The sequence below is a fragment of the Myzus persicae genome, unplaced genomic scaffold (assembly GCF_001856785.1).
Source record: "Myzus persicae strain clone G006 unplaced genomic scaffold, MPER_G0061.0, whole genome shotgun sequence".
In the NCBI taxonomy this organism is placed as follows: Eukaryota; Metazoa; Arthropoda; class Insecta; order Hemiptera; family Aphididae; genus Myzus; species Myzus persicae.
Window position 1 is genome coordinate 122,512 of NW_019100891.1, and position 14,709 is coordinate 137,220.

Below are 14,709 nucleotides of genomic sequence, written 5' to 3' on the forward strand. Positions count from 1 at the left end.
AATTGTATTATCATCAAATTGTTTGTTTTTTTTAATTAATACTTTTTATATTTTGTTTTACAATTTTATTCAATAATACATTTATACAGACATACCTGCAGATTGGAAATTTCACCGCAAACTATTCAACTCGTTACCAAATTTATCATTTATTTATCGGTTAAATTAAATGAAAATCCAATTTTTAAAAACGTTATTTAAATAATTACATTCATTATTTATGTATTTATAAATTATTTTAGAACTCAACATGTAAATAAATCGAATACGATAAAATTCTACTCGTAATGACAATTCAATTAATGTTCACAGTTAAACAAGCATACAGTTAATAGTTTTGCATTGATTTAATAAACAATTTATATTTTATAGACATTGAATGGTAGATAAAATAATATATAATAATTTTCTGACATAAAAATATGAAAGATAATCTAAAGATTAAAAATATAATGTTTTATTTATTTATTTATTTTTCGACGATCGATTTTTGATGAAAAAATTGTTTCTGGTAGTTATAAAAATAATCTTAATTTAGGAATTATAATGATTTATTTTTTATTTAGATATTTGCACAACTTTCAAATATTAAATTACTATTCAAAACGCAAAGAAAAATGGTTTTAAATACCTAGTATGCATTTCTTATATTGTAGGTACCTACATAAATATTTTGAGTAGTTGGCTATAGACTTTTTATTAATAATAAAAAAAAAAACTGTACAAATTAATCAAACTGACCTGAGGTGGTTTTCGACTTACGCCGAATCTACATCCTACCAAGTCGAGTAAGCTTTGTCGGCCAGCAGAAAGCCTAAGTGATTCGACGCTGGATTTAGTACCGAATCTTACTGGACTCCCAGTATCTAATCTCGTGCCAGATATGCTAAGTCGTTCGCCAATTCGCCCTGTGCTGGTGATAGTTCCTGAAAAAGTGAAAACCAATTTTTAGAAATGGCATAAAAAAATATCAACCACAGAGTTGGATGTGGTATAATAGCAAGTCTCATAATATTATTATTTAAATATAAACTAAAGAATTACCAATTATCATATATTCAAATAACTATTAATCAAAAAATACCTGAGTTAAATCTCTATCAATCTGTATATGTAGGTACTTAATAACTAATTTTACACATTTCACTTTTAAGACAGTGTTGCAAACACCATACTTACCTATATTTAGGTTTTTAATCGTAAATTATTATTTTGTACACATTTTTAGAAATTTTTTATCAACTTTGTATGAAAAAAAAGAAATTTATTGAAAAAATTGTATTTATTCTGAAGAAAGATGGAAAGTATTCATATTTATTGCCAGTCGTTTTGACGGTCTGGAAAAACAAACGGATATGGTTCATGACCGTAACGTTTTGGACCCTTCCGGCCAAACGTTATTATTTGCGCTTTTTGCTATTTATCGTGCTTTTTTTTAACTTTGATCCTATGTTCTTTTTCTCCTTCATCCTAGTTTGTAATGTGATTTTTTCGTAGTAAGGGCGGTGGAAAGAGAATCGTATAACAAATAATATAAAAGAGGAAATTGATCCAAAACAAAAATGAAAAATGCATAATATGTCTTTTTCAAACCCAAGGCTTCATAAATACAGAGTTTATTATAAATACAGAAAAAATTATTATATTCTGAAGAATGTGTTGTCATTTATAAAATACGAAATTCAATCAATAATCGACAGAAAAATTGTCAGCACATTTGCTTCGTAATTATTAGTTATTAATTATTATTGCAATAGACTATATTATTTTAACTATAAAGTACCGGAAACACGCATCGATTGGCAGTTGTATAGAAAGTTTTGAGTGTATTATGTCACTGTAATGTAAGTAATTTGAATTCTAAGAAAAATCATTATATACGAACAAACGATACTGAATGATGGTAACGGGTGGACATACATGTATTTTTGAGGATATTTTATGTTTGATTATAATAAGATTATTATTCGTATTTTTTTAATATAAGTTTGACTTAGGTATATTTGCCAAAACATGATAGTAAATTAACTTCTATTTTATACGTTCATATTCCAGATTATCATTATACTTTGTTGTAACAAAGTTGCGTACATGGCACATCATAGTGTTTGTGGTATGTATAGATTTTATAGAATTTTCAAAATATTTTGTCTCATGTAAAGCTATTTATAGGTATAAGAAATTTTTTATTTTTATTTTTATAATAAATGTCGATAAAAGGTTTTTTTTTAAGTTGTTGTTAGTGGAAATAAAACAATTAAGAGTATATCTACCGTAATTTTTTTTGAGCTTCTAAAGTTCGAATTTTGACAAAAAGGTGTTTACCGACATTGAAATTAAATCAATAAAATTACATTCATGGGGTCATAAAGTTTAAACAATTAATACAAGACTCCCCACACATTGTTAAAATATTAAAAATACACTGGCAAGATTTTTTTTTATAATCATATAAAGTCGAAATTACGTATTTCAAAGAAGAAGAACAATTTTAGTTTTGAGTTGTAATTTAAAAATATTATTCGTGGGTACTTCAAACTTCTAAAGTATATTATTGTATATTTATATACAAATATAATAATATGCAAATAATATTAATTCAACTTATCATCCATCGTATTAGTAATATGCATATAAATATAATATAAAATATCCTAGGTTGATTAATAATATTGTATCGTTAAATTCAAATTTAACACCATCCATCATAGTGACCCACTTGTAACCTACTGCATAGTGAGCGTCCACCACTTACCCTCTCTTTTGTTGTTGTCGCTTTTCCCAATAATTAATATAACAGTTACGATTTTTTTCGAATTATATAGGTCTGATTTTCTACCAATAATCACACTGAATATTGAAGATTGCTGGAAATTTATCGCTCCAATATGTGACATTGGACACAAAAAAAAACCATACAATGTTGTAAAATCAAAACATTCATATAATATCATTGTAATTAAAATACAGTATAATAAATACATTATTTGATATTCTCATTAAATTATTTTATTTATTTTAAATATTTAAATTATTACCAATGTAGAGAAATTTTAATTCTTACTGATTATTGAAGTTATTAAGAGAGTTAAAGATTATATTGGTATTTTGTTGGTAATTTATTTTTTTAGTAATATGTTAATGTTTTAAAATAGTCATTTAAAGTTACGCATAGATTCAAGCTTGTCAATTTAAACTACTGGTACTTAAAAAAAAGATTTAAATTAGATTAAATACTTAAATGTTTTCAAAATTTTCTCATACATACAGAAACAATTACCAATAGATTCACTATTAGTACTGTTATTAACTTATTTTCATTATTTTTAAAATGTTGTGGGTTTAATTTGAGACATAAATGTTCATTTGAATTGGAATAATATAACTATAGAGACAATGAACGCTTTATCAAAAAATGTAAGTCACTGCAGTCATTTATTAATTTGCATTAAGGGAAAATATAGAAAGAAGCCTTCTTAGCTATATTTTCTGCGGCAGGTTGGAATTACTGAGATTGATAGTCGGCCCGAGTATATCTTTGCGTTTTAGCCTCTAGGACATTTACAAACTGCCAAAAGAATTATGCAGAAAATGCAAGAGATATCAAAGTCCCTATCGCAACCCTCTGCCAACAAAATCCTTACATATAAAGAGAAAATCCGTTACGGTTAACAAAATGAGAAACCGTTGCCAAGACGATGTACTGAATAAGATAACACGCTTTAAATGTGTTCAAGTATATAGCAATAATAATACATTTTAATGAGTATTACCAAAGACACGCTCATTTAGTCAAGTATCACTTAAGATTATATATAACAACAAATATCATAAATGAGCATTTGATTTCATATGTATTTGCGTTACTTAACACTTAATGATGTAAATACTATTTTAAAAAGTTGATAAAATAAATGTTTAAGATTTTTGAGTAGATAAAAAGATCAATTCGTTTTAGATTGTATTTTAATTTTAGGAAAAAAAATTTTGGGTAGATGGAATAATTAGTAAGTGTAATGTCAAAGTATCATACAATCTATAAAACAAATTGTAAATTTAAAATAAATTTTTATTTTATGAATAATTTTGTTGTTTTGAGAATATCATTAGAGTGGTCAAGAAATGTAAGCAAGTTTTATAAAGTCTTAACTATTTCAAAATTCAATGTAAACATTGTTTGATCACAGTCGTTTTTTGTTTTGCTCATTATGACAATAAATTCGGCTTATTTATAAGGTAATATAGGTAAAAGTGTAAAAGTATTTAAATAATTATAATAATAGATAAACGAATAAGTAAACAGTCAAAATACATAAAAAAAAAAATAATATAATATATTACTAGGTGATACCGTGCATTTCGTTGCACGTAAAGAAAGATACCACTTTAATAATAACCATCACATAATTACTTAATTATAGCTACTTAAGTTAATACAATAACTATAGCAATGTTACCCCGTATCTTCAGAGACAACGTTTTACAAATTATTTTCTATTTTGTACTGATTTTATTTTATTGTACAGATAGTGCCACCAGTTTATTCCTTTTATCCCTCATCATTCCTCTGACAGAAGGTGGGTCCATAAGACTGTGCTTTAAACTTGCTCTGCAAAGTACTCAATTATTCAAAAAAAACCTCATGGCTATCAAATGAGCGGTTTCAGAAAACATGAGTGATAAAATTTTCATTTACACATTTTATATATATTCCTAGATTATAACAGTAGCTTTGTAATGTAATACATTACCATTGGCTACCATTTAAATTAAACAAAAAGAATATTATTTTTTTGTGGGCTGAAAAAAAATAAATTTATGAGTTACCTTTTAGTTACTTATGGAATTGAAATTAAGCCTTAAACTTGCTTCGCGTCTTTCATTAAAAAAAAATCAAAATAATCGAATGAGTAGTTTCAGGAAACACGCTTGAACAAAATTTCCATTTTCACATTTATATATTAGATTATATAAATAGATACACTTATGTTATACATATGAAAGTGGTAAAACAAAGAAGGGTTTTAATAATTAATTAATTGAAAAAAATTTTATTTTTAAAAGTTGTTATTTAAAATCTGTAAGCTATTTAGTTATTGAGTTTCTTCCTTAAATTTCTGATTTTACAAAGTGATGAACACTTATTGTATTATTATCACTTTGGTTGTAATATTTTTGTAAAATTCGGCTAGAGGCAGATTATATTTTATATTAATCCGTAAGATCGATTTGATATTTATTGAAAATAACACATATTAATTAAATGACTAAAAACGTGTTTGAATATTCTTTAATATGATCATTTCTTCACTATTTTAGTGTAAATCATCGTCATCTGTGAATTGATTTTTGTGTTTTAAACTTGATCGCATTTAATGACATTGAAATATCATCACGTTTGGTTATTTCAAAAATATTTTTACCCGTTTCAACTAAATGGATATTTATTTTACTGTTCAGTGTTCATACTTTGTGTATGTATTTCGTATTCACAACATATTCAATTATTGTTCTTTTTCTGTGCATAGTGACAAAGTTTTCGATATCGTGAACGAAAAATAATACAAACGGTGAGCAAAATAAATTGAAATCCAGCGGTGGACGATAGGTTGGCAGTGGTATACAGTATCTGGCATCTGCTACCGGCCATGGAGGCATGTGGGGCGTAAGAATGTGATCCACGATTCGTGCGTTGGGAGGGTGGTGGAGGGAGCCTAGTTTTTGGGTTTTCGTTCAATAATAGTAGTAGGTATCTAATAAGAACAACTCAACACAATCGTCCAAACTCCAAATACAACTTACTGATGTTAGATATTATGATTTCATATTGGTACAGCTTGTGTCGTCAATTTATTGTCCTCATCATCATCATCATCATTATCATCATCTTCGTCGTCGTACTACCACAATCATATTGTAGGTACAGACTAGGTGATTTCCACTTGATAAAAATCTTCCTACCCTCTTATATATATATTACTGGCAGTCTTCGCCTGCTATTCTTATAGCTATAGACAAGTCGTGCAGAGAATTCGTCGTCAACAATTTGTATTATTAAAAAAAGGGTCATATTTTGTTCAACCGTTATATTACGCATATTGGCTGTTTATAATAGTTTGATATGTTGTGCATTCATTTTATAGGAGATACCTACCTATAGATAATGTTCACGGAGACAATTTTTAACCCAACGTCTGATGACAAACAATGTTAGAGGCGGTTCAAAACAATAAACAGTATGTCCAATTCTATTAAGGGGATTCGATCCCGTCTGTGTTTTATACTTAAATAGACCTATCTTTCGCCAACTGTTATGGTCATAACTACTATCCTAGTAGTTGGATGTTTTATTCAATATAATTTCTGAAGACATATTCGAATTTGCCATAAAATTTTCTTATGATTGTTATAAACGATTTCTTTACATTTGTTAACTAATTTTTTCACTACCTACGATATTATCAACATTTTGAAAAATAAGTTTCATAAGTGAAAAAATAGTTTTTAAAAATGTTAGAAGATTGTTTTCAGGTGAATTTCATGTCAAGTTCAAATATGTTTCAGAAATTATACTGGATAGCACATAGATTAGTGGATTTAGTGGATACGATTGGCAAAAGATTGATATTTTTGACTAAAAAAAAAAACAAAACAAAATACCTAACTGATAATTCTGTAGTTCGAATTGTCATGTGCGAGTTCGTGCAGGCCCTCTCAGCTATTTATCTTACACACAAGTCACACACACTAGGTAATCATCACTTACTATAGTGTTCACCTATACACGATCTGCATGCATATAGAAAATTTCCTATAATGAACTCCTTTAAAATGGTCGGTATCGAATCACCTTGAAGAAAACGTGTACATCGGTTAGACTATAGATTTATTTAGATATAACACAAATTATGTAGATCACCGCCAATCACCACGTTGTCAACGCATTTTCATACAAAAAATAATAATTTGTATGTACTTTTCATTTGACAAAGTTTGTTGTTAAGCATCTAATTATTAGTGAATTTAAGAACAATCCCTAAATAGCCTATTAATTACTATATTCATCAATATTATTGGCTATTTTATTTAGGTAGGTATGCTTATTAGCTATTAATTATTGGCAATATCGTATAATCTATGTGGTTATGTCCTATTATTTACAGTATTTTCTATCATGACCCATGTTTAAAAATGTTGGAAATGTTCACATATAAATTATATTTATTTATAGAACTTTAAATTGTATTAATACATCCTAAGAGTATTATTACAAGCAGCAGGGATCCACTCAGAATCATTTGTTGAACCCAATGATTTATGGTTGTCAAAAAATTACAAATAATAATTAATAGTGCACCGCTATCCTGATACAAACTGATGGAAAAGAGACTATTCTATACATCAGGTATTTTTTGTATTAAACATAGCCACATTTTCCCAATTTTACTACTATTTTAAATGGTGGACGTTAGCAGTTTACTTTTTAGGTATGCTCAGTTAGAACATAATAATACTCAATGCTAGAATTTTTCAGAAAAAGTATGTCAGTGAAGTTACTGCAACAATTTCATAATAATTTATTTATTTATGTTAGATACCTATAACGATTTATGAATAATAATTTTCTTAAAAATGTGTCATTATTTATTTGTCATTATTCGCCATCTTTTGGATCAGTAAAGTCCTTTCAATTTGTTACCATACTTAGAGAGTGATCTCTGGTAGCACGTAATTCGATTTAGTTGGTTCTTTTGGGTGGCAAATATAAAAATGCCTTGTACTTTTGAAAATAATCCAACAAAATCAAAAAAAGAAAATCTATGCAAAAATGTGAATATTTATGCAACAATAGTTTCCGACAAAATCAATTTTGTTTTTTTAATTTAAAAATGAATGGGTAATCGTAGGATCTAGTAATCGTAGATACTCGGAATTTTCACACCAAATATATTATTAGCATTTTAATTAAAATATTTAACTTTTATTGATCTATTTATAGGCATTTAAAATTGTAGTTTTTTTCCTATTCGTGTTGATAACGATCAAAAAGGTTGACAATTGAATTCAAGGTTTATCACAATATTTATTTTTTCGGTAATATCATAAACATAATGTTAATATATAATTTATGCATTATCTATGCATATTATTATACCTACTTTGTACGTAATTTGCTCATCAGATAGACATCAAATAGTGTTCGTATGTTCTAATATTATAATTTCAATGTAACTATCAACAGAAATAGTTGGAACCTAAAGTTAAGTAAAAGTGAACAGTTTACGCTCAAAACTTGACACACTATCATTCATAATCGACAAATAAATGTTATTGTTGAATTATATTATGTTAATATTTATAACTAAAAAATATATATTAAAATATTGTCGACAATACTTTACACGTATGTATGATGTATGTATATATTATTATATATTGTGGCTAGGTTTAGAGCGGTGTTTGCTTCAGTCACAATTGTCTTCCGAGTGCCAGCACTGACCAGTGTCATTAGTTCCCAGATGGGTGACCACCCGGGTTCTTAGTGACGGATTCTTGCCACACACACACACGTGTTCCGAACCAACCGTAGCCTCTTCCATAGTAAAAACTAGTTAATAACTATGCAGTGGATGCCATGAAAAAAAAATGTTGATATATTTAAATGAATATACTTATGAGCTTCGAATTGACTGTAAGGTTCAAATGTACAATACTTATGGTGACTTTTACTATTTTTTAAGTTATAATATAAGGCACCTACCTAATATTATACTAGGTAGCTGAATACCTAGTAAGTTGTAAATACATTATTTTATTTATCCAGTTTACTCAAAATTATGTTATTCAAATCGTCACGAATATAGGAACTCATACTATGACGTGTGTTTTTTTGATCACTGTGTAAAATCACATTACATTATTTCCGTTTTTACAGTTTCACACACAGTACACATACTTGATGTAGCGTGATGCTCGATGAAGTTTCCACAGCATTAAAGGATTTATCTTTACAACGAGTTATTGTTGTTAGCACCGATGTGAAAAACACTTCCAAATAATATTCGCATAGTGGATTTGATACGCTAGACGTCTGTCAAACATGAGTTGTTGTATACCAACATTTTCGAAGAACTCATTGGTAAATTGTATAAAACGATGGTTCTGAAATACAATTTAACTTATAGGTATCTAAAAAGTGTAAAATAGTATTTAAATTAAAAATGTTTTTGTATCAGATATTATTTTGCGAATTTTAAAACGTAATTTTAATTTGGTATAAGTTGGTGGGTATTATGGCAAAATTTACCAACATTACTTTTAGAACTGTGATTTTATTTTAAACTAGGTCGAGATTTATTATTTACAAGACTATTTAATGAAATTCGTCTTCTTCATAAGTTATAGTTGTGATGAATAAAAATTTCTTTATAATTTCAGATAAAATTAAAAAATTAAAAAATGTACTAAGAATTTCTTCTGTTGACCTCAACTCGTTGAATTTTTTAAACTTAAACTACCCTCAAATAAGAAGATTTACTCATTTATTATTCTCCAAAAATGTAATGACAGACAAAAAAAAAAAATCAGAGTCTAAATATTTTAGACACTAAAAGAATAGCTTTTTTTTAAACATTAACCATTGTACACTAAATGATAATAAATCACAACGATTTTAAAAATACTCTAATTTAAATAAATTAATCAAGTGTAGTTCATACATTTATGTCTTCTGCGATAAGCTCTCAAAATATCATATTAAATTCGGTCAATGTAAAATTATAGTATAGATAAAAATTCATCAAAATTAATTGATTTCAAAATCATTTGTAATTGATTTTTTGTATTTTATTAAGAATCAAGTGAATGTAAGGGTATGTAGTTGCATCTACTTTAATACAAAACTATTTTTCGCAAAACTTGTGTATTTGTTTTATTATTTACCAAGTTGAATTATAGATAAATAGGTAGATACCAGATAGAAGAAAAAAAGTTAGATTTTATTTTTGTTACATATTTTTAGATAACTTGTTTGAATGATAAATTCAAAATTTTGGAATTTAGTAACCAGATATTTAATATCTATTTAATTAATATTAGTGTATCTATATTTGTTCGTAACAGGATATTTATATTCTTTTAGTAAAAAGAAAATATTAAGTACTTGTGTTGAACTATTTATATGCATATGCAATTTTCGATTATTGTCTGTTATTTTTTAAAACTTATGTCGATAAAACATTTTTCTCTCAATCAAAAAACTTGTAAATGTAATACAAGGTTTCTTGTTGTTAATGTAAATTAACAAAAAAGTTGATTGTAAATCCACAATAATATTTTATGAGAATTTAAATGCTTCTTTGTTTAAACATAGAATTTTGAGAAAATTTGTAAAAATCACAAAAATTATGCTTAGTTAGAAATTCATACAAATTTTTTTTTAAGATTTAAAAATTTAATACAAGATCCCATAAGCTTGTCTAACTTCGAACAAAAAAAAATTTCTACTGGAAAGTCGAATTAAATTTTTAAGAGCGTTTGATGTTGAAATTTTTAGAACATTGGATATTCACTCGATTTCTCTTGTAGCGATTTTCTTATTTTGTTATAATTCAAAAACAAATTACTGTGGACACTTGAAATTTACACCATATGTTTATTTCATTAATTCATAAACATAATACATTTTCAAAATATTTTGACTCGTTTTAGTTGTTGACGGGCATTTTTAATTTCATTTTTTTAAATTTTTTTTTTCTATAAATGTCAATACAATTTTATTGGTTGGATCAAAAGCATGAAAATTTAACATAAGACTCCTGATATATTGTTACAATAGAAGTTTAAAAATATAAAAATACATATATATTATACCACTTATTTGATGGTTATATTTTTCACAAAAATATTTTTAAAGTAGAAAAATTACGAAAATTCTCAAGTAGATTATTATTTATATTATATGTTGCATATAGGTTTCAATAAACGATTGTTATTCAAATAGAATATAAATAAGGATAGAATTATTTATATAGCCCAGGATAGCATTACTATAAATTTTTCAAGTTATATTAAATTATTGTTTTTGTAGATTACAACAGACACATAGTATATTATTGCCCTAAAAAATAACCGCGATATATATTTTAGAATTGTAAATTGATTTTCAAAGAGATAATAATTAATATTTAAGTATGTATTTATTTTATGAACTTCTTTGAAATTTGAATACCTATCTAGTACCTATATTTATTAAATGCTTGAAGCATTTTAAACATTATTTTATTTGATTATAAAGTAGATGCGTTTAACATTATCTTAACTTCTAAGAAATTTCTTGTAAAGTTTATTTTCACAAGAGTTTATTTTATATTTATTTCTATATTATTATTTCTACATATAGGATGAATCAACAAGCATGCTCGCCCACATTATATAATTTAATTATGAATTTATAGTTATGGATAGTTAGTCTACCGTCATACCCACAACATCATGAAAGACCAGAACCACCAAACCAATTAAAGTAATGTGGGTGGCTATTGCAGTGCAACTTTTACTTGGTGATAGGAAAGCCACTTTTGGTGACTGTCACCTGTGGAATTGTCATACCTGTTATCGATTAAGATTTAACTGCGAGTAAATAGATAATAGTAGTCCATTTTAATAGGTTTATACTTGTGACTATGAATCATAGTATATGATAATTTTAAAATTATAGTATTTAATATTAATTTATCATATTATAGTTTTAAAATGTGAACGAATGTTTATAGTAAAACAAGTATTATACTAGAGTAAACTTGCTATTAAATGATTGATTTCGAATCGTAGAGTTATATAGTTTTGAAATTTTGATAGCGCCTTAGTATTTTTATTGCAGACTAGTGTAGTAAAATTAACCAACCGTGTGTCTCGTTCCCTGAATAATATTTTACTCTGTACACAAATATGATAGTGGTATTTGCAACGATAAATCGGACATGATTATTTATTACAGGTACTGAAAATCCCGCGCTAAAAAAGCCTATAATAATAAAAAGAATTCGAAACGATTCGATAGTGTAGACTATGAACGATTGATTATAGTAATAACTCTTTCCATTGTCCTATATATGATACAAAACACAATTGGCTACAATTCAAACGTCAACCGGACAAATGAACAAATATTGCACCAGTTCGGTATCAGCTGATATTTCAATGGTACTGATCTATATGTCAGTGTGCAATAAAACATTCTAGATGCAATACAAACCACATTTGAAATCGTACCCAGTTACAACGAACATTTTACAGTAAATGTGGGCGGGTTAAATATTCCATTCTAGCTCACGGATTACTTCTGCGCCATTGCGGCTCAAACAGCTGATATTGAGATGTACGTCGGGCGGTTTGTGTTCGAAATCGGCGCGAGCTCTCACTCGACTTTACACTTTAGGCGATTCGAGTGCGATGGTTACCAATTAGATCGCAATACTTTAATATTGTAATATTTGGATTGAATGTACCCACATAATATTATATTCCTACGTTGTTTAAACTGTAGGTGCAGAGCACAATGTATTATAATAAACGCATCTTAATAAATATATTATTAATATTATATATTAATATAATACATGATTAATGCGTTAATCGATCCGATTCGGATATGCCTTATGTATGCACGGTGGTCACGATGGTGAATTTTTGTTGTCATTCAAACGTTTATCTTTCATGGATTTGGCAAAAGTTAACGACGGGGTGAATTTTTCTTGTCGAGTTTATATTATGTGAAAAACTTAAGTGGGAAACCAGTAGTGTGCGCACGTGTTGGTGCCGCGTCCGTTCAACGTCATCAAGAAAAACGAGCGTACGTTATAAACGTACATTTATAAATATAATATATTATAATGGTGTGTACATGATGTACGTACTACTGACGCACAGTTAGAGTTGTTGTTTTTGTTGCTGCTGTTATATATTCATATATATATATACAAAGTCAAAACTCATTTCAGAAACTTTGGTGCTGTTTTATATTTAAGTTACGCACACGCACACGCACACACATACATATGATTAATCAACGTTTTAACGCTCTTGTCTACCACTTTTTACCCCGTTTACCATTTCATGTACCTCAGAATCAAGTCTCCTTTCTCATTCGTGTGGTTAGGTCTTAGGTTGGGACGTACCGCGGTCCCAGGCATGTTTTATTCTGTTCATAAATCCATGTGTTTATCACACGTACAACATCTTTTCATCTCACGTCTGTTAACGACGTCGTCGTCGTAGTCTCTTACTCTCTTCTCTTATGATGGCGATGGTTTAATTATTGGAGACAATTTGACGTTCAAATTTTTGTTACCCAACAAATATCTAAGTTTATCAAAATTTAAACTTTTAACGATCATAAAAAAATAGAGCGCAGAACGTTTGGACACATTAACCCAAAAGCCAACACGTTTGGGTACAAATAGATAGAACATTTGGGCACATAAAATAAAAGGTAAATCAGAGCACGTTTGGGTATACATGTATAACTATATAAGACACGTTTGAGTATACATCATAAATTCATAATTTATACGCGTAAACTACAATTATAGTGGTAGTATTTTCAGTTTTATACGAGCTAATTGTTTTAGTATAATCAATACCTTGATAGAAATTCAAAGAAACTTTTTTAAAGAAATCCACTATGAAGAGTTATCTTGAAAAATCTAGGTAGGTAAATAAATAAAAAAAAATGTTAATAGATTTTTGTAATGAATTATGAATGACCTAACGATTTTCAATTAAAATATAATAATATGTACTTAATTATATAAATATTTTTAAGTTTAAAAAAAAAATAGATTGGGAGACTCTTCGTGATGCCTCCTGCGTAACGTTAGGTAAACGGAATTAAAAAGTAAAATAAAATAAAAACCCCAAATGTGGTATTATTTTAAAAATATGACGTATATTCATTTTAGGTCTTTAAGAAATGTTAACCCAAAGGTGTGTTTCCAATCGTTCTCCCAATACCAGGTAAAAATATGGTTTTATGCCCAGAAGCGTTACGCCATGAATGCGGGTTTACTCTTAACTCTTATTTTTACCTCCAGTAAAATCAACCTATGGGGTTGGTACCTCGTGTTCTGTTTTTCAAATAAGAACACCCTTCCATCCATCTGTAAATTATTTAATACATCAATTTTTTGAAAATGTTAACTAATCATAATCAAAATTCAAACAGTTTTTAAGTTATTTGACTTTGAGTAATAAGGTCAATAGGTCCATTATCATAATTTTGGGATATATGAGGGTTATGGTGACTTGTACATTTTAGTAACTTATATGAATCTATCATTTATCAACATTCATAATTTGTAAAAATGGACCTAGTATAATAAACACTAGATCCAATAATACATCTATTTCATATTTTCGTAAAACCATTTTTATCCTTATTATAAATATTTTGATAACTAAAAAACTAATCTTAAAATATAAACTGATAGATAATAAGTATTATAATCTAATAATTGTGATATTTTTTGCAAAAATTAGTACCGATTATGGTATTACTAGCATACGGTATGTACTGAATACTTAATAGTAATATAAATTTAGTGTGTTTTTACCAATAATTAGTAAGAAGTGAGAACAGAATTGAAAATGTTTTACTTTTGGGGTATACCAAATAGACTTATTTTCTTATCAGAAAAAATAGTTGAAACA

General features: G+C 27.5%; 1 protein-coding gene across 2 annotated transcripts in view; it reads right to left on the reverse strand.

Annotated features, from left to right (window-relative positions):
* LOC111026605 (cyclic nucleotide-gated cation channel alpha-3) overlaps nt 1-14,709 on the reverse strand; it is a 112,305-nt gene that overhangs the window by 15,753 nt on the left and 81,843 nt on the right. For both annotated transcript variants that reach the window (XM_022304707.1, XM_022304708.1), the window contains one exon: nt 742-926. In XM_022304707.1, the coding sequence (XP_022160399.1) occupies nt 742-926 (185 nt within the window). The remainder of the gene's footprint in view (nt 1-741; nt 927-14,709) is intronic.